Source organism: Mesocricetus auratus, unplaced genomic scaffold, assembly GCF_017639785.1.
Source record: "Mesocricetus auratus isolate SY011 unplaced genomic scaffold, BCM_Maur_2.0 Super-Scaffold_100025, whole genome shotgun sequence".
Classification (NCBI taxonomy): domain Eukaryota; kingdom Metazoa; phylum Chordata; class Mammalia; order Rodentia; family Cricetidae; genus Mesocricetus; species Mesocricetus auratus.
Window position 1 is genome coordinate 12,304,019 of NW_024429206.1, and position 21,342 is coordinate 12,325,360.

At 47.6% G+C, this 21,342-nt stretch overlaps 1 protein-coding gene across 2 annotated transcripts in view; it reads right to left on the reverse strand.

Moving 5' to 3' along the window:
- Positions 1-21,342, reverse strand: part of Ptpn11 (protein tyrosine phosphatase non-receptor type 11) — a 61,147-nt gene that overhangs the window by 19,144 nt on the left and 20,661 nt on the right. For both annotated transcript variants that reach the window (XM_040731607.1, XM_040731606.1), the window contains exons 3-9: positions 21,091-21,285; positions 17,723-17,915; positions 16,123-16,239; positions 13,589-13,702; positions 3,815-3,911; positions 1,699-1,778; positions 1,436-1,594 (exon numbers count right to left, since the gene is read on the reverse strand). In XM_040731607.1, coding sequence (XP_040587541.1) covers positions 1,436-1,594; positions 1,699-1,778; positions 3,815-3,911; positions 13,589-13,702; positions 16,123-16,239; positions 17,723-17,915; positions 21,091-21,285 — 955 coding nt within the window. The remainder of the gene's footprint in view (positions 1-1,435; positions 1,595-1,698; positions 1,779-3,814; positions 3,912-13,588; positions 13,703-16,122; positions 16,240-17,722; positions 17,916-21,090; positions 21,286-21,342) is intronic.

The window sequence follows — 21,342 nt, forward strand, 5'->3', positions numbered from 1 at the left end:
CACTTTCTAAAACCAACAACGCCCAACATCAGCAAGGGAAATCTGCACCAAGAACTAGGAATACAGAGCAGCTTACAGGTGATGAAGAACGAACACAGCTAGCTACAGAGATCAGTGACTAACCCAGAGAGGACCCCAAGGTGGGAGGATATGGAATGGTGTGGTCTCTTATTTAAATCCCATCGTCCTGTGTTTGACAGATGCCCCAGTGAAATGGTACTCTTTTCCAGACAAACAATGCAGAGGACTGCTCTGCTCACTACAGAGACCTCAACAGAGAACACAAAGTCGTCATAATTTGAAAATGAACATTTTAGCTGACTCTCAACACTTGCAAGCCACTGCCCTCTGCCCAGTTTTCCCAGTGTTGCAGGAGAGTTGTCCCAATCTTCTGTCTGTGCAATGGGGACACAGGCTGCAGGCACTCCCAGGGTGAGTGAGGACTAGAGCAGAGCACAGGGTCCACCCCTGTCCGATCTGTCTGCTCTGGAAATTCCAACAGTGGTTCTAACAGCAGCTGACTGTTTTTGGGTTTTGACCCGATTCCTTGGCTACAGGCTCAAGGTGACCTTTTAGACCTCCATCATGCAGGATATGGGGACTGGAAGGAGCTGTAACTGCCCAGGACACTTGACATCACTGCTGAAGGCATACAGAAGCGCACCAACCAGAAACCTGCACAATCACTTGCCCCTCAGCTGCCAGCTAAACACCCAAGAGCCCATCTGTCTCAGGTTACCTTCTACATGTAACTGTAAAATTGCACTCAGTATTTACAGAAACCAATAAAGGATATCCAAACACAAACTCTAGCCAGAACACAAATAAAACCCAACACACTTCCATATTAAAAACCTATAAATTGATTTCACTTTGACATGATGCAAAGATAACATGAGGAGATGTCTGCTTCCCTGGAAGTGTGGCACCTAGAACCCACAGCATCCTAAGAGCATGGGGTGCTCAGCTCAAAGATATGAGGGGGGGGCAACGACAAGACATGATAGGTTCTAGAAGGTGGCTAGGTGGCTGATCCAAAGTAACACACGCACAAAGAGGCTGAATAATTCTTGCCATTTAATCCAGACAAACATAGGTCACAGTCTGTGAGAAAATGAAGGAAAGAACAAAACTGTTCAGCTGAGCAAAACCACATTATAGCAGCTAGGAGTTCACCCACAGCACAAAACACAGGGCTTCAGGCTCATGTGCACTAACAGTGGAAGACACTACCTATCCAATCAAACACCACCAAGACGCAAGATGGAGCTGCTGTGAAAGCACAGCAGGGAGCAGAGCCCAGTGCAGAAGAACCACACATCTAACACTCCAAGAACATTTTATCAGTGCTGGGGACAATGGGGCACAGTGGCTGAGCACACAGAGCGCAGAGCTGAATGTGGGGAGGAGTGGCCAGAAAAGATACCGGGCATACCTTCCCTCTCTCCACCTCCTTTGTGGTCATGACGATGACTCGAGAGTTCTCCTGGAACACCATCCTCCAGAAGTCATTCACTGTGTTCTGCAGGCAGCCTTGAGTGGCAATGTAACTCTTTTTGGGTTTTGAGTTGTTGCACTTGGTTTCAAATTCAGGCTAGAAATTAGGAAGAAAAGCCTTCAATCCTTTGAAAGATGGTGTCATGGGTACAAAGAGACAAACAACACAAGGCCAGAAAACACAGTGAAAGTCAAGCTTACCATGATGATGTTCGCATTGATGTAATCAGAAACGGGCTCGTTGGGATCCCCATCATGCAGGACAACCCTGGTATGATCAACTGAGGAGAAAGAGATGACAGCCAGTCAGTCCTCAGAGCTTCAGCACAAGCCGGGTGGCCTCAAGTCAGACCAGTCTAACAGTGAGTCCTTCACAAGACCAACCGGGACGTGACAAGGCCCGCCACAGCTTTCTCAGAGCTCCCTGTCTCGGTGATGCTGTGTGGTGCAGGATTCACCATGGGGAAGCAGGTGTCAGGTGTCGAGAACCTCCTACATCATTTTTGTAACTTCTTATGAGTCCAAAAGATTTGGGTGTCTGATTGTTTTCTTCCTGTTTGAGTTTAGTGGTAAAGGTGGGGGGTGAACCCAGGGCCTGGAGCACACCAGGCAAATACTGTGCCACCAAGCTATATCCCCAGCTGGTGTTTGTTTTTAAAAAGAAGATCAAAGTACTAACAATGATGTCTAAGATCTTCAAAATCATCTAGGGAAAGAGACGCGGGTCAGAGTATAGACAAAACAAGACTGTACACAAGCTGACTGTTGCTGAAGCTGGGCAAGAGGCACACTCGGTTTCCATTTGTTAATATATTTTCAATTTTCCATAATAAAAGGTTTCTTAAAAAGGCAGAGAAAAATACAGTATCTGCAAGACAAGATTCATATAGTATCAGTTGTCCTAGTCTGTGCACAAATACATTATTCGTATAAAAAATCGGAGGGCTCCATCAAAAACAACATATTCTGCAATGGGACTTAGCAACAGGGCTCATAGGATGGTGCAGGCCTGGAATCCCAGCTAGCCAGAAGGATGAAACATGAGAATCACAAGTTCAAAGCCTGCCTGGGAAACTGTCACAAAACAAAAATTTTAAGTAAGGACTGGTGTAGCAATGTCCTGGGTTGTTTACCAACGTTTAAAAAAGAAAAAGAAAACAAAAAGGGTCACTGAAAACATCTGACTAGATCATTAATTAACACAGCAGTAGGCAGGTCATTTGAGAAACTGTAAGCAACCGTTCCCTCCAGCTTTTCCTACAGCTGCACTTTACAGTACAGACCAGCAGAGCTGAGAGGAATAACTTATTAGTAAGTATACTGTGTAAGCATGTCATCCATCTGTGCATCAGGTTCAGTTTTCTTTTCTTTCCTTTCCTTTAATTTTCTTTTCCATAAAGGATGTATTTATGCTCAAGTTCTAAATGTTCCCTTTCCCCCATGAAAGCCTGCAGACCACCCTAAAGACCTTGCATCAGCAGAAGGTGCCAAGAACACTGCTTTTGGAGCTTGAGTCCTTGCTTCTCCCACTGGCAACCTTACTAAATGAGTCCATGAGATGAGGAAAATAAGATAGCCTGCTTTCATACAAGTGGTACACACAGACATGCAGGTAAAACATACATACACATAGCCGGGCAGTGGTGGCGCACGCCTTTAATCCCAGCACTCGGGAGGCAGAGGCAGGCGGATCTCTGTGAGTTCGAGGCCGGGCTGAACCGACAGCCTCCAAAACAATACAGAGAAACCCTGTCTCGCAAAAAACAAACAAAAAAATACATACACATAAAATAAGATGTGGGAAGAACATCTGCTTTAGCTGGGCCTTGGGGTGCATGTCTGTGGTCCCAGATATTAAGAGGTGGAGCATAGCAAATTCAAGATCTGCCTGAGCTACTGGGCAAGTTCAAGGCCAGCCTGGGCAAATTAGTGAGAGCCTCTGTCAAAATAAAATGTAAAAATAGGGCTGGGTGTGTAAGTTCAGTCTCTATGTCCTTGTCATTCACGCATGAAGACCTGAGCTTGATTCTCAGAACCCACTTTTAAAAGCTGGGCATTGTCAGCACTCAGGAGGCAGAGGCAGGCCATCTGAGTTAAAGGCGAGACACACCACAAGGAACAAAGACACAACTCTCAGGAATGAGGCACATGCCTTAGTCTGACAGTAAAATACCATGAGCCTTGAGGTTGTTACATGTAGGAGGAGTAGGAATAAATAAGTGAGAGATGACCACAGAGGGCCTCCTACAACAGCTTTACTGGCAGCGTGTGACCCCAGGCACGGTGACTGCTACTGAGGCAGGAGACTGATACTCACAAGGCAGGATATTTTTGTATCTATTTTTGTTTTTATTTTCTTGTCTCTGTCCTTCTTTACGACTGTAGAGAAGTTTGCATTCCTGTTGCTGTAGCGTCTAGAAGCAAAGAAAAGTAAATATGTATCAAATGTATCTAAAAGAGGAGGATGAGACCGCTCGGTGGGTAAGGGCACTAGCCACTAGCCGCATCTGATGATCTGAGGTCAATCCCCAGGAACCACATGGTGAAAGAAAAGAACTTGTGAAAGTTGTCCTCTGACCTCCACACACACAGTGTGGCATGACCTGTACATGCGTTCACTCACTTACACACACACACACACACACACACACACACACACACACACACACACAGAGTGAATCAACAAATGTACAAAATAAACACAAATATAAAAAGTATCCCCTTAAAAAAGAAAAGGAGGGCTGGAGAGATGGCTCAGAGGTTAAGAACACTGGCTGCTCTTCTAGAGGTCCTGAGTTCAATTCCCAGCAACCACATGGTGGCTCACAATCATCTGTAGTGAGATCTGGTGCCCTCTTCTGGCCTGCAGGCATACATGGAGTACTGTAAAATCAAAAAAAAAAAAAAAAAAAAAAGGAAAAAGTGCAGAAGGGGGAAGGGAGGGGAGAGGAAAGGGTGAGGGCAGAGAAAGGAAAAAAAGAAGCAGGCCAGCCTGGCCATGATCTGCTTCAAGGGTTCACTCAGCCTGTGGAATGTGAGTCAGGCTCATGGGAACAACAACACTTGTCCCCACAGCATGGCCTGACAGAAGCACTCACAGGGACCTATGCCAGCAAGAGGAGGCTTCCTAAGTCACCATGGAGCACCCATGGTAGGATCACAGGGTGAGGCCAGACTGGACCATAGCACAACCAGAGAAAGGGAGGGAACAACAAAACTCTATTATCCAGTCACACAGAAGGACTCTGTGGGTGGCTCTGTGACTCTACAGAGTCAGTCTAGACACTATTTAAGACCTGGAAAGATGGTCACAGTTGGTCAAACTCCCACAGAGTGGGACGTGAGCCACGAGCTTACATTTACCTGGGTGCCTGCAAATGGCAGCAGCACACACACCAGAGAGGAAGCAGGGAAGTGGAGTTCAGAAACCCTCGCCTTTTGTCCGTTTGATTGATTTGCTGTTTCCTTTAGCTGTTTTGTCCCTAAACTTTCTACGATATGTGTAAGAAGAAAGGTCTTTTGAGACCCAGAGGGCAGCATTAACTAGGAGAGTTGGAATAAGATTTACAAGCAGCACATGAGCCCTGTTCTTCAGGAGTTTAGGATCTGCTCCCTTCCACCTTGGCTCAACCAAGAGCTAGCCAGTCCCATGGCAATATTGGAATGTGGACACTGTAAGAGGAGGCAGCAGTTTAGTGTCACTGGATAACAGGAAGGTAACTGTAAGCCCAGCTCCAGGGTCCTCTCATGTCAAACCCAAGTCAGCATCTCAATGACAGCTGTGTCCATAAGCCTGCTGCCCTCACTTTCTCTGGGAAACCTGGACAAGATGCAGAGTCAGGCCTGGAAGGACAGGGCAGGGAGCAAGGATGGACTCCAGAAGAAAGTGTCAGACCTTCTGTGAGACACAAAGTTGGAGAAACTATCAAGGAAAGAGATAAACCAGGCAGCCACACTGAAGCCAGCCAGGTCAGAAGTGAGGAAGTAGTGAGGACAGTCCAGAGGACAGGCCAGGCTGAGGCACAGTGAGGGAGCAGGCTTCATTTTCAAAAGGACAACTGTTCTCTTCATTACCTCTGAGCAAGTCTAGCTTGTGGGTTCTGGGGTGCTGGGGATGGAGCTCAGGGTCTCTGGCGTAGGCTCAGTCAATGATCCATCAGAGGCCCCAGACTGGTTTTTGATGGAAAAATCACAAACAGATAAACAAAGAAGTGAAAGGCGACTAAAGAGAAAAGGCTTCCTTTCTCTATGTGATGCCAGCAGCTGCCTGGGAAGACTCTCAAGGAGAGGTGGGACCAACCTACCACAGCCCGCACTACTCCCACTTTGTTTATCTGAAATTTCAAAGATGGGCACAGAAGTCAGAGGTTTAAGATTAGTTTTTGACACTCAGTCTCAAAACACAGTGTTTAGTCTTGGCACATGGCTCAGAACAAAGTCTTTAGCTGGCGGGGACCTGAACAGAAAGAAAACCAAGTATGCAGACTTGGACAACACAAAGCTTGCTCAAGGTTTTGTTTTTGCTTTTTTTTTTTTTAATGAGCTCCAATCAAGTAGTTAAAGCCATTGCCTTCTGGGAGCTGGTATTCCCTGGCCTCGAACTGGCACAAGGCAACTCGGTGGCACTGAGAGGACACTAGACTTGATGAGTAGACGGGTCCTAGGGGTGATGTTCAAAAAGAGGTTCAAGCCTGGAGAGGGATCTGTCACTTCAACAGCAGCCAGAGTGAGGAGCTTGAGGAGCTTGAGGGCACTGCCAGAGACAATGAATGGGGTGGAGTGGGGTGGTGGGGTGGGGTGGGGTGGGAGATGAGGACCTGCAGCTTTACTTAAACTTGAAGTAATTCTGACCATCACCTGTGGGCCAGACCTCATGTGACATTTACTCATAAGAGCAGGCGGCAGGGTATCTCTGTAAAAGGTGTGGCTCTGTACCCCCTGGTCATCTTAGCTACTGCACTTGGGATGCCATCAAGAATGACCTTGCCAGAGTAAACACTAGAGTTCCAAGTCAGGGCACCTTCATCAACACAACCCCATGCATTTGCTGAGCCACCCATCAGGAAGTCTGCCTCTTGCACATGCTACAGAGGGCATGACAGGCTGCAGGCCCTGGAGGCTCCCAGAGGGGCCAAGCCCAGGCCCTGTATCCAGGCAGTTGAGTGCTAACTGGCAGCAGCTAGCAACCTTCAGGGATGGCAAATGGATAATAATGCCTACCTCAGCTTTTCCTCCATTGCTTTGCAGCTCATCCCCATGCAATGTCCAGGACCCGAACTGCCCAGACCTTTTCATTTCTATAGTGAGGGCAGCGAGCTGTCCATCCACTAAGAACTCAGAAGTTAGGACTGTCTATCCTCTGTCCACAGAGGCCCTCCAGCTGTACCTGAGATTAGCAGCTAGCTTCCACCAAGACCCACTTCCTCCTAGGTATCAGGCTAAAGGGGGCAGGAGTCCAGTTGTATCTCTTAACCCTGCCCTAAAGGAGGACACCTCCTCCAAGGTTTGTGTTCTGCAGTGTCCCACCCATTCCTGTGGACTTGTATTGTCACTAAGCAGACAGCAAAAAGCAAAACTGGGACACAACACAGACTGTACAATACCACTTCCCCAAGAATTACAAACAAACCATGAGCTGAGAAAAGAGCCAGAGGCCACTAACTGACAGGCAGACTGCAGAAGTTCTAACAGTCAGAGGTGGAGAGACACCATCCCAGTATGCAACCTCAAAAAGCTTTCAGCGAGCCGGGCGTTGGTGGCGCATCCCTTTAATCCCAGCACTCGGGAGGCAGAGGCAGGCAGATCTCTGTGAGTTCGAGGCCAGCCTGGTCTACGGAGCGAGTTCCAGGACAGCCTCCAAAACAATATGGAGAAACCCTGTCTCGAAAAAAAAAAAAAAAAAAAAAAAAAAGCTTTCAGCGACTGGAGATGACCCAGAGGACCTGGGTTTGGTTCCTAGCACCTACATGGCAGCTCAATACATTCTATAACTCTGGTTCTAGCCTCCATAGATACTGCATACATGTGGAACACAGACATACATATAAGGAAAACATTCAAACACTCAAAAAGCTTTGTGAAAGATGATACTCCATTCATCTGTGCTGGGTCTGGGACAGCTCTCCTGAAGAAGTCACAGGGCCACACAGAAACGAAGGGAGCACTGGACACTCCAGCACCAGGAAGGGAAAGGGATGAGACTGGGCAGCACATCTAGACACTGTGTACTAGGAAGTGGAAGGAAGTGAGGAAAGACGGGAGTTGGGAACATGGCTGAGGGCCAGAGGGCCAGGCAGAACAGTCTCGGGCTGGAGGAAGGAAGCACAGCCAGGCCAACTTGGAATGGGACGTGAAACCAGAAGTCCCCAAGCTGAAACCATTCCCTAGCCCTGGGGACAAATTTCTTTTTGGAGAGTCAGATTCTTAGTTCTTCAAAATGAACAGGTTCTTGAACAGCAGGGGTGAATGCTGAGATAAGCATACAGAGGTTGAGGCAGAGAAGGCTGGAACAGAGGCAGGAGACCTGAGCATCAGGCTGGAATCCTGTCTCCATCCCCTGCCCACCCAAGCCACTCTGGACTGGCTCGTATTGCTCCAAACATCTGGGATGCTCACCTGGCTCAACACTCAGCAGAACAAGAAAGGCAGAGTCACAGTAGGAGGAACAACAGGACTCCCAGTGTCTAGCCATGGGAGAAAGAGAAGTAAATTTCAGCAAGGGGCACCAAGGACCCAGCCTTCAGCTTCAGAGTAATGTAGGACCTTCAAAGACACCAAGTAAAAGGAACTTTGGTCTCTAGAAGAAAATGGTCTGTTTGAAAAGCATGAGTCTGAAGAGCAAAGACAGGCAAGTAGAGTGGGAACCCCCAACCATGAAGTCAGTGCCCCAAAGCAGCAGAAGCTTGGGGTGCTGGAGCTGAGTGAGCATCAGCCCAGATGCTGCTGAGTCAGAAGCAGGAGGGAAAGAATACAGGAAGGGACAGGCAAGGCAGGGGGTGTGCTCCTGTGACAGATCAGAAAAATGCAGGAAAACTAAAGGAATGGGGAGCTGGCAGGGGAGGGAGACAAAGAGGGAGAGATCCTGTCTCAAATTAAAATTAAAAAAACAAAAAACAAAAAACAGCAAGGCATGTTGGTGAATGCCTGTGAACCCACTACTTAGTTGGAGGTCAGCACATGCTTGTCCCAAATGCTGAAAAAAAGGGAAAGGGCGCTGAGGGTGTACCTCGGTTGGTAGTGGGCCTATCCCCCAGCACTGCACAAACTGGCTACTTAGAAGGCAGAGGCAAGGAGTTCGAGGTCTCCCCAGCCTCATAATGAGTTTGAGGCCAGTCAAGGCTACATGAGACCTTGTCTTGAATAACAAAAACTCCAGTGGCATCTTTCCAACATGACATACCACAATAAAGAAGGAAGGTTCAAGAAGTAAGGGGGTGAAAAGAAACGGAAGCTACATCAGGGCCACTCATGACCTAAGAGGAAGCAGTAAGGTCATCCATGCCAAGGGGTAACAGAAGGGGAAGAACACATGGGCATGTGTAGTTCCAGAGCCACAGCCAACAAAACCCTAAAGAGTATGAGAGGGGAACAGAGGGAGAACTGTGGTGTAGGAAACTGGATTGAGCTTAGATTGAGTAAGGAAACCTCAGACCCTGAAAGTACTCTCTGCCCAACAAGATGGTGCTCCTTTCTCAAGCTGGGGCCTCCAGGGAAGGTTCTGATTTGCCATTAGCCTGTGACCTGGAGCATTTGGAGTTTGCAGCTAGAGCCTGATTGGGGGCTTTCCTACAGTGCTGACTGCTTAGTCACCAGAGGAAGATGGCCACCAGAGATCACCAGCAAGAATTATAACGCTAAGCAGAGCCCTGGGGTGGAGTGAAGGCTCATTTCAGTAAAGCCACGTTGGAGGAGAGTCACAGTGCCTGCAAGCAGGACTGAGTCACTGTGGGGAAATCAGGGAGGTCTGCAGGTGAAGGCCCCAGGGCTCCTCCCAGCCTCCAGCAAGCAGAACTGCAGGCCAGGACTGGACAGGTGCCCTCTGAAGGGAGGAGAAACTGTAGTCCAGAATACTGACGTTAGTAAGGAAAAGGAGTTTACTGGGAAAGTGACCCCAGGAAATCAGGTGTTCTATGATTTTTGTCTTGTGGATTTTCCCCCCTTGTCATGTGTTGCAGATTTAATCAGAGTTGAGAAACACAAATCTTTCTCAAGTCCAGCCCTGTGAGCCTAAATCAGACCTCCGTCTCAGCTGCGCACATGGGGTGTGTGTGTTCAGAGGCCTCCGTCTCAGCTGCACACATGGGGCGTGTGTGTTCAGAGAACTCCATCTCAGCTGCACACACACCTGTGTGTTCAGAGAACTCCGTCTCAGCTGCACACACACCTGTGTGTTCAGAGAACTCCGTCTCAGCTGCACACACCTCAGGCTTCATCAGAGATTCATGGAAGCAAGCTGTATGTGTACCAGTAAAGAGGATTTCTCAAAGCAAAATCCAGAACATGACTCCAAGCCATCAAATCTAGACCCAAGGCCTGAACACAACACAGCTCTCTCAAGAGTTCAGGTTCCATGCATCCACAAAACTTTATTTGAAGCCCACATGGGAGTGGGGGGCAAGGGCTGTCTGCTGGCTTCTGAAGCTACAAGGAACCAAGCAGGACTGTCCTGGCCCTCAATGCACTGGTCACTTTCCTAGATGGCATACACCCTCTTGCACCCTCAGCAGCTTCATGTGGGCAAAGCATTCCTTTCCCCCAACAGACTCACTAAAGTTACCTGCTTCTATGGATTTGTGGTGCATTAAAACAATAACAACACAGATTATCATAAATTCCTATGCACACATACAACATCTAGTCCCCAGCTTGCAATGGGGATGGGGCATGGGGAAGGCTCCCCTAAGAAAACCCCCAGGGCAGGAAGCTGAAGACTGAAGAGGTATAAAATAAAACAAAAAAAAAATCCTCTTAACAAGTAAAAGCTGATGTCTTCACAACCTGCTCCCTCCAACCTCCTTCTTCTAATAACAGCGCCCTGCAGCAACTCAAGTTGTAGAATTCACTTTGAAAAGCCATCAAAACAACATGGAGAAAGAAAGGTGGGATCCCGCCATCAGAGTGCACTGAGAAAGGTGGGCCCCATCAGAGTGCACTGGGGAAGGCGGGTCCCCCATTAGAGTGCACTGGGGAAGGCGGGTCCCCCATTAGAGTGCACTGGGGAAGGCAGGTCCCCCATTAGAGTGCACAGGAAACAATTCTGATGTGTTCACTAACATAACAGCGTCCTATGGGTGTGGCTAGAGCTTTAGTTCTTGTGGGGACTGAAATTAAAAGGGTGCACTTCCAACCCCCTGCAGTGGCCTTTCTATCCTTAGGTTCATGCCGCTGACTCCAGACTTAACTGGAGAGGAGGGGTAATGAGAGATGTTGAAAGCTGGCCCTCATCCATACAGACAGCTTCATCTGCACGACTCCTCAATGCTCTGACACTGTGTCCCACCGGGCAGTACAGATGGGACCCTGACTGTTTTCCACACCCCACACCCAAAGCCATTCACTTTTGCCCTTTTCTGTTGTTAGTGATGTATAAAGGGTGGGCTGAATTTGATACATCACACAGAAAGGCATCTACAATTTGTTTTCCACGGCCACAGCAAGGGTGAGCTGGGCTGCTGGTACATACCAGAATCCCGCATTGGGAGGGAGGTGAGGGACTAGGAGCCAGACCTGACAGGTGCAGACAGGGAAAGGGGCCACAAATAGACATAGAGAATGGCAAACTCCCAGCTTCTTCCTCACCTCCTGACCGAAGGGCCTGGCATGGCAGGCTTTTGTTTCCCACAGCAGGGCTGAAATGGTACAGGCCAAACCTGAACATGTATGTATATCTCAAGCTGAGGCCTATCATCTCTTCTATCTTTAAGATAACCAAGCCAAAATTAGGTGAGGGGAACCTGGGGTGGGGAGTGGTGAGGGAGGCGCCACTGGAGAATTAAGATGGCTGGCCCTCCACAGGAGCAATAAGCTCTCAACAGCTGAGCCATCCATCCAGCTCCTCTTTCTCTCTTAACTCTCATGCTGAAGTCTGCATTACCAAATACCCGTTATTTTACAGTAATTAATATGCTGGAGAACATGATTTTTAAAACTGAATAAAAAGAAATGAATCCAGTATTTGATTGGTGAGCAAGGATGTAGGTACTGGTGACAAGATGGGTGGGGTACAGCTCAATGGGACATCACATGCTCTGCCTGCATTCAATCCACAGGACCAATAGCTAAACAAAGAATTTAAAGATGCCTCATTCTACGCTCATCACACTACCATTGACTCCCTCATCCCTGTTCTGTTCTCCCTCTCTCAACAAGACACTTCTGAGTGGTGGAAACCCTGTCTGTTGCATCCTCCCTCCTCCCACAGTGTGTGAAGAGCTCGCCCCAAAGCTTGGGTATGAGACCAAACCCAAGTTCTAGTCCCCACCCATCACTGAGGAGCAAGCACCAGGAATGTTCTAGAATGGACCCATGCCCAGAGCTGGGATTATCAGTGTCTGTGCTAAAGAAGGACACTCTACTTGAGCTCTCTGACCTCACGCTCCTCTGTGGAATGGAACTAGCACTTCTCTCCGAAAGCTGCCTGGCACATGGTGGCACAAATAACTGTGAATCCTCAAGTCCTATACAAAGCTCGAACTAACCACTCCTGTAAAACAGAAAGTGGGGAGAGGGAGGGGGAAATGGATAAGGGTGGGTATCAGCAAGACAGCTGTATATCAAACTATCAAAGAATAAATTAAAAATATTCTTTAAGCTAGGCATATCTGCACACACCTTTAATCCCAGCACTCAGGAGGCAGAGGCAAGCAGATCTCTGTGAGTTCAAGGCCAGCCTGGCCTACAGAGCAAGAGTTCTAGGACAGCTAGACCTACAGAGAAACCCAGGCCCAAAAAAACAAAAACAAAATATAAAATGAGCTGTGTGCAGATATGAGTGACATAAGGAGTATGGCTGTGGAAGGAAAGAGGCCAAATCTCTGGTCAAATGCACGAGGAGAGAAAGACAGACCAGAGGATATATGGGTCAGCAGCATATGAGCACACAGAGGCATGGACAGGCTCACACCTGAATAGGACTCAGGACAGACATCAGCCCCTTAACTTGTTATGAGCGTGAACTCGCAGCTGAAACAAACCAGAGCCTTCTACTGGCCTCACTCAAAGCAATGAAGCTTCAATTTGTCTGAAGTGCCTTGCATGCCAGAGGAATTCAATCCTTTTGTTTTTCTGGGGTCCTGCCAGTGGTCTGAACCAACAAATAGAGCTGCTGGCTCAGCCATCTGAGACAAGCTGCCAACCCCTTCCCAGGAACACAATGTCTTTCTGCTTCAAAGAAGTCCCCTGGGTGATCTGCTCTATGCCACAACAAAGGAAGCCAGACCCCAGCATAAAACTTTCTTCTCACCTGTTAAAACAGCATTTAATAACTCACATGAAAACAACTTGTCATGGGGCTAGAAAGATGGCTCAATGGTTAAGAGCACTGACTGCTCTTCCAGAGGACCTGGGTTCAATCCCCAGCACCCACATGGTGGATCACTGTAAATCTAGTTCCAGCAGACCAGACACCCTCACATAGACATACATGCAGGCAAAACACTAATACACATAAAATAAATTATTTAAAAAACACTTTGTCAAGCTGGGCATTGGTGGTGCATGCCTTTAATTCCAGCACTCAGGAGGCAGAAGCAGACGGATCTTTGTGAGTTCGAGGCCAGCCTGGTCTACAAGAGCTAATTCCAGGACAGTCTCCAAAGCCACAGAGAAACCCTGTCTCAAAAAAACAAAAATAAATAAATAAATAAAAACAATTTGTCAGGTCGGCGGTGGTGGCACACACCTTTAATGCCAGCACACGTGAGGCAGAGGCAGACTGATCTCTGTGAGTTCGAGGCCAGCCTGGTCTACAGAGCAAGTTCCAGGACAGCCTCCAAAGCTACAGAGAAACCCTGTCTCGAAAAAACAAAAACAAAAACAAAAAGAGCAAAACAAAGCAAAAAACAAAAACAAAAGCAATCTGTCAGAGACTTACCTCAAATTCTTCCCAAAAGCCCTGTTTGACTTTATCTGTTGTCTCAGCTAGCTTGCTTAGCTCTCGAACCCGGCTTTCGATTTCAGCAGCATTAATACGAGTAGTGTTGAGAGGCTGTTGTGTTCAGCAGTGGTGGGAAAGGAAGAAAACATGTTTAACAATGTTAACATGGAAAGAAAAAGACTGCACAAAAGCAAAGGCAGGATGATACACATCATCCCAAATATGTGCATGTTTGAGTGCTTCTGCATGTATGTATGCATCTGTGTGTACACTTATGCATTTGTGTATCTGTGCACACACATGGGTGTGCTTGTGTTTGTGTGGTGCATTTGTATGTGTTGTCTGTCTCCATGTATGCGGGTGCCTATGTGCATGCATGAGTGTGTATCTGTGTGTGGTGCCTGTGATGTGTGTGCATGTGTTCATGATGGGGACGTGTGCAGAGATCAGGGGTAGCACTGACAAGAGGGTCTCCCTTCCTTGTTTAGGTGAGCTGCAGGGATAGAAGCAGCCCTCTACCAGAGCCACCGTGAGCCAGCCCCACCAGCAAACTCTGGAAAAGCACTTTCACTTTCTCTCTTGTCCATCAGGGTAAATGCCTCTTCACTCTCAATGAACAAGTTAGGAACACAGCTGATACAAATTCAAACCTAGTTTTCTAGGCAGTTAAATTACAGCATGATCTCCAGATGGGACCACTGTCATGAAAGTGAAACAGCTGAGCTCTGGAGAACCTGTCCTGCTCCTTGCCAGCTGTCACAGGCAGGAGAACTGGCCCCACCCCTCACCTGGGCAAACTGGGAGAGCTGGCCCTGGTGTCGAGGGTGCAGGAGAGCTGACCAACTCAGCTACCGCCCAGTCCCACACTCAGGGCTTTGAGTTGGCCCACCCCAGCATCTACCCCATCCATGAACGGCTGGAGTGTGTGAAGGAGCCGATCCGGCAGAACCAAGCTGCAGGATCTCCACAACACAGAGCAACAGGATATTCGAGAGGATTCCAGGTGAGGATCCAGTATTGATGGTGCAGCAGAAGCCAGAGGCCTCGAACCAGTCCAATGACTCATTGCAATGAACATTTGCAAGTGAAGCTGTTTGGACAAAAGGGTCTACTGTGTGACACACCACAGCGTCCACTGAGAGATGTATTTTTGTTTGTTTTCTTTTTGGGGGATTGCAATGCAAGGGCAGAAGAAGGGTGGGAAGACAAGTGGGATTGGGGTACATGACATAAAATTCACAAAGAATCAATAAAAAGTTTTTTTTTAAAGTGAAACAGCAAAGACTCCAAGCTGAGAAAGCATGAGTCCAAAAGGGAACTAATGGTAATTTGCAGTGAACACTTTTTTTTAATATGCATTAGCGTTTGACCTGCATGTCTGTGTGAGTCAGAGCCTCTGGAACTTGAATTACAGAGGGTGCTGGGAACTGAACCCAGGTCCTCTGGAAGAGCAGTCAATGCTCCCAACCACTAAGCCCCTGAAGACTTCTTTTAAAGGGCACAAGAGCACATTTGTTTAAGGCCAACATGGAGGTAGGAAAGCTATGAGACTAGCACAGCTACATGGCAAGGCTATCTATCTATCTATCTATCTATCTATCTATCTATCTATCTATCTATCTATCTATCTGGTTTTTTCGAGACAGGGTTTCTCTGTATTGTTGTGGAGCCTATCCTGGCCTTGCTTGGTAGACCAGGCTGGTCTTAAACTCACAGAGATCCACCTGCCTCTGCCTCCATAGTGCTGACAAGATTATTTATCAAAAACAAAGGACAAAGTAAAGTCTACAAGTGAGCTCTGGGATGTACTTCACGGGTGAGCACTCACCTAACATGCACAAATCCCTCCTCTGTAAGGAGACTGGCAGGTCATAGATCTCAGAGTTCAAGTGTGGTGTGCCCTAGGTTCAACCCCAATACTAACACTCTGTGAGGTCTCTCACAAATGTGGAAATGACACAGCATCTAGAATTTGTTTCCAATACTAAAGGAGGTGATCTGTGAGTGAAGAAACTAGAGATGGCATGACTGACCACGACTGCGGATGGGCGCACTATGAGGAACTATTGATATTCTGTCTACTTCTGCATTACACTATGAATCCTGAACGTCATCCAAGGGGTCACACGGTGAAGGCTTGGTCCCAACCCTAGGTGTGACTGGGAGGTGGCAGAACTTTTAGAAGGTAGGGAAGGTAGGGTCTACTTAGAAAACAAGGCTAGAGGAAGGCGGGGGCAGGTCACTGAAGCAGATCAGGGCCCTTCCTGTCTCCATTCTCAGCCATGTGGTAAACAGCCCCCAAGTGCTCCCACCATGGTAAATGTGCCACCACAGGCCCAAAGCAGCAGCACCAAGTAGCTGTGGGCTGACTCCTTTGAGCCCTTTAATCCCAGCACTCGGGAGGCAGAGGTTCCCCCTATTAACCAGTAGTCTTTATGTATCTTGTGGCAGATGCTGACTGATACACATATTTGGGAGACTCCATGCTAGGATTCTCCCAACGTTAGCTGAAGCAGCTTCAGTTTCCTGACCTGCTTGAGCTGCAGGACTGTGCCCAGCGTCTCCACCATGGGGTTCTTCTTGTAATGCTCCACCAGGTCTGTCAAAGAGTCAAAGCGCTCTCCTCCACCAACGTCGTATTTCAGTTCCTTTCAAGACCAAGCAGACAGTGCCCATTACCTCATGCTAGGCTTGCTGTCTTCCCACCCTCCTGCACTGGATTCTTAGTGACATTTCACCTATATACCTGTATAACCAAGCCACATGTCTGTCTAGAGGGCATAATAAGAACAAGACACACATGTATCATGTCCATGTCTCCACAGTAGAGACACACTGGGTCTTGAGAAGAAAACCCTATCATTGGTTACAGCTGGGTGAGGCAGGAGGCCCTGCCAGTAAATCAAATGCGCCAAGTAGAAAGGAACGTAAATCACCTCATTTACATGCAACACCCAAAAAAATAAGTCCAACATAGTGACGAAATCAAAACAGGGCTATGAAGGACTCGGGTGCAGAAGATACTGGTGACACACAGACCCTCTCTGTGAACAGGCTCAGGACAACCCACAGCATGGTGACACAGTGGATAGGGTTACATGCACTTGAGATTTGCCAGGAGGGCACCTGAAGTGTTACAAGGTGATGGGTACACTTAAGGAGCCTGAATGCAAAAAACTAAACGATATCCAACCAAAAGCCAGAGACTGATACCCAGAATCAGAAAGCCCAGTGTCCACAGTACTGCGGAGGAAAGGAAGCAACAGCACTGATGAGCAGGGGGGGAGGGGGGCTGCGGGCTGGGGGTACCCAGTGGTGGATCAGGTGCTCGGTTCCATCCCAGCATCAGAAACAAGAAATGACAACACTTAATTCAAAATCAAATAAACTCCAAGTGGCTGCAACACATTTCCCATCACCTCCAGACTCCTCACAAGGCCTAGCGTGGCATCAGTGCACATGTTTAGACAGACAGGATGCTGAAGGCTGCTGGCCCCAGGGGGTGGATCTGTAGACACAGAGGGCCAAGTGCAGTGTCACCCACCTGTGACACTCCTCAGGGCAGCCGATCCCACAGAGCAGGGGCAATGTGCACTGAAGCATCTGTCAGAGATGGACCCAAAAGAAAATCTAAAATGGAAAGTCGGGCATAGTGGCAACACTGGGTGGGTAGGCAAAAGTAGGCAGATCTCTGTAGGTTCCAGGCCTAGCTGGTCTACATGGTTTCAGGACGGCCAGGGATACACAGAGAGATCCTGTCTCAGAAAAACAAAACAGCTGGGCAGTGGTGGTTCACATCTTTAATCCCACCACTGGGGAGGCAGAGGCAGGCTGTGAGCTCAAGGCCAGCCTGGTCTACAAAGTGAATTCCAGGACAGCCAGGGCTACACAAAGAAACCCTGTCTCAAAAAAAAAAAAAAAAAAAAAAAAAAAAAGCCAACAGAAAAACAAAAAAAAAAAAAAAAGGAAAGAAAAACAAAAGCAACAGTGCTTCAAAACAATGAGTCATACACAGGAGAGACAGCCCTGAGCAAGTAATCAAGGATAAAATAATCTGGATGTATGTGTGTGTCTCAGCACAAGTCCCCATGATGCCACTGCACCAGACCCACAGTCCCCGTGGCTCTCTACCTGACATCGGATCATGACGTGGGTCACTTTGGACTTGCCATCATTGCTCTCCCCTTTGTCGTCACCGGTACGGACGGAGAGAACGAAGTCTCCAGGGTGGCTCTGGCTCTCTCGAACAAGGAAGCTGCCATGCTTACCCTTCTCCGTTAGCAATTTCTCTGCTTCTTTTCCAGACAAGTGACCATGGAACCACCTACGTGTTTGAAAAGAAAACAAGCTGAGTTCAGCTCAGGTGTGCTCTGTTTTTCATATACCACACTCGGTCAGTTCTCCTCAACACAGGTTCCACACAGACACTCCAGGGGATGTAATGTGTGAATACACAGACTCTGCATCCCAAACAAACAGGAAAAATGACAAAGATATGCTAAAAATGACAACTAAAGTTTGTTTCGTCTTTTTTGAGACTATCTCACTGTGTGCCCCAGGTTGGTCTTGAGCCATAGATCCTTGTGCCTCAGGCTCCTGAGTGCTGAGACTACAGACAGTGCCACCACACCTAGCCTCCACTAAATTTAAAAAGGAGCCTAGGATCATTTGAAAACAGCATCTGACAATGATGGTGCCACATGCCTTTAATCCCAGCACTCAGGAGGCAGAGGCAGGTAGATGTCTAAGTTTGAGGCCAGCCTGGTCTACAGGACAACCAGGGCTATACAGAGAAACCTGGAGGGGGGCACAATATCCTCAGTGCCTCCTATTTCCTCTTAAATCTCCCATCTTTCAAAAGTACAGTTGACATTTTTTAAGTGTCTAAAGCCCTAAAGGACCAACTGTTGAATTACCAGCCATTTAGTGAAGAGATAAGAAAAAGTTACAAGCCTGGTGACACATGCCTATAATTCATGTGTTCTTACCAGTTTTATATCAACTTCATACAACTAGAGTTATTTGGGAACAGAGAGCCTCAATTTGAGAAAATGTTCCTACCAGATTCAATCTTGGCATAACACAGACTGGTCTGTGGGCAAGCCTATGATGAATTCACTTAGCCGATGATTGATGCGGGAGGCCAGTCCACTGCTGGCCATGCCATTCTTTGGGCTGGTGGTCCTGGGTGCTATAAGAAGACAAGCTGAGCAAACCAAGAGGCCAGGCCAGTAAACAACATCCCCTCATGGCCTCTACATCAGTTCCTGCCTCCAGGTTCCTGCCTTGAGTTCCTACCATGACTTCCCTGGATGATAGATTATAAACTGTAAGATGAAATAAACCCTTTCCTCCCCAAGTTGCTTTTGGTCATGGTGTCTTATCACAGTAATAGAAACCCTGACTAAGAGCCGGGCGGTGGTGGCGCACGCCTTTAATCCCAGCACTTTGGAGGCAAAGGCAGGCGGATCTCTGTGAGTTCGAGGCCAGCCTGGTCTACCGAGCAAGTTCCAGGACAGGCTCCTAAACAATACAGAGAAACCCTGTCTCGAAAAACCAAAAAAAAAAAAAAAAGAAACCCTGACTAAGACATCATACACCAGGGAATGGAGGCAAAGATGAGGAGCACAAGTCACCTTCAGTCACACAGCCATCAGGAGGCCAGCCCGGCCTGCATGAAACCTGGACTCAAGCAACAAATAAACAAGTTATAAGAGAGACAAAATAATCATGAATCTGTACTCATTTTGACATTAGATAAAAAAGGATCTTTGTTATAAATTCAAAGAATTTCAGATTTTTCTGTATTTCCAACCTGTACTTAAATGTCTATCAATCTGCTGTCTAGTTCTTCAAACTACACTGAGCTATCAGTCAAGCTTTAATATGGCATGCATATAATACAGAAATCAGGAAAGACAAGATACACAGACCCAGAACCTGCAATCAGAAAGGAGACTGCAGAAGCCCAATGCCAGGGCAAATAAAGCAAGCACTAGCTCTCAACTCCAAACACAAGGGAAGAGCTGTACCCTGTGGCAGTCCTCTAGGGACACAGTGGCAGTTCTCTGCAGTCATGCTCGCACATTAAGAGAGGATGAAGAAGCCGGGCGGTGGTGGCGCACGCCTTTAATCCCAGCACTCGGGAGGCAGAGGCAGGAGGATCTCTGTGAGTTCGAGACCAGCCTGGTCTACAAGACCTAGTTCCAGGACAGCCTCCAAAGCCACAGAGAAACCCTGTCTCAAAAAAACCAAAAAAAAAAAAAAAAAAAAAAAAAGAGAGAGAGAGAGGATGAAGAGCCGTGGACTTAGCCTGACCTCTGTTGGTAGTTCTACTGAACAACTGGTCTGAGCCACCAAGGAACAGTGATGCTGTTTCAGCATCTCCTGTTTTCTCTCCAGGCTCCAAAGATCATCAGCTGTAGACAAATCTTACAACTAAAGCACACACTAAATCTACTCGGGGAAAATGTGAGAGCCCCGTGGAATCTGTGTAAGGAACACTGCATTCTGCAAATGCTCTGGCGCATCTTTCTTACTTTAATACAGCACAGGAATGGGGATGTAGCTCAGTGTCTAGAGAGCCTCCCCGGCATGACCAAGTCTGTGCTCAACCTCCAGTACCACATAAGCCAGGCATGGTGAGGCAAGTCTGTAACCCTAGCACTCAGGAGGTAGAGACAAAAGGATCAACAATTCAGTCACCCTCAGCTACACAATGAGTTCCAGACCACCCTGAACTACACTAAACCCTGTCACAAACAAAAGATAACATTTTTTTTTTTTTTGGTTTTTCGAGACAGGGTTTCTCTGTGGCTTTGGAGGCTATCCTGGAACTCACTTGGTAGTCCAGGCTGGTCTCGAACTCACAGAGATCCGCCTGCCTCTGCCTCCCGAGTGCTGGGATTAAAGACGTGCGCCACTACCGCCCAGCAAAAGATAACATTTTAAAACTGACAATATAAGAGATAGACACCAGCCTTGTAGTCACACAGGTCCTATGCACCCCACAAGGCAGGCACGAAGAACAGAGCCCAAGAGTGTTGATTTGCACTAACATGTCACTTGTAGATAGAGATCTCATGTACCGCAGCACTGATCACGTCCGTTTGGGCATGGTCACAAGTACATGGGGGATGGCAGAGATAAAGGGCAAGGAAGGAGGGGTCATTTTCTCTCTTGGGGTTCTGGTTGAGGTCAGAGACCAGCAGAGTGCTGACCTCAGTTCTCGGCTTCTCACTTAAGTGATTTCTCCCTAATAAAATAACATACAACGCCGGGCGTTGGTGGTGCACGCCTTTAATCCCAGCACTTGGGAGGCAGAGGCAGGTGGATCTCTGTGAGTTCGAGGCCAGCCTGGTCTACAAGAGCTAGTTCCAGGACAGCCTCCAAAGCCACAGAGAAACCCTGTCTCGTAAAACCAAAAAAAAAAAAAAAAAAAAAAAAAAAGTACGACGTCCCTATCCTGTGTATGGTAATCCTCCACATCAGTCACTGACCTTTCAGAGGTCGGGTCCGCACAATTCAGGGGGTACTTGAGCTCAATAACATCTCCATTCTTCTCTTTCAGCTGCCCATGATGCTCCATGTAATACTGGACCAGTTCAGCCAAGGTGGCAAACTTCTCCCCACCATAGAGGTCATAGTAATCCCCAGTGTTCTGAATCTTGATGTGGGTGACAGCTCCATTTCTTCTAAAATAGTCCATTGGGGGAGGGATGTCAAAGAGTAATACTTGGAAAAAGAGACCT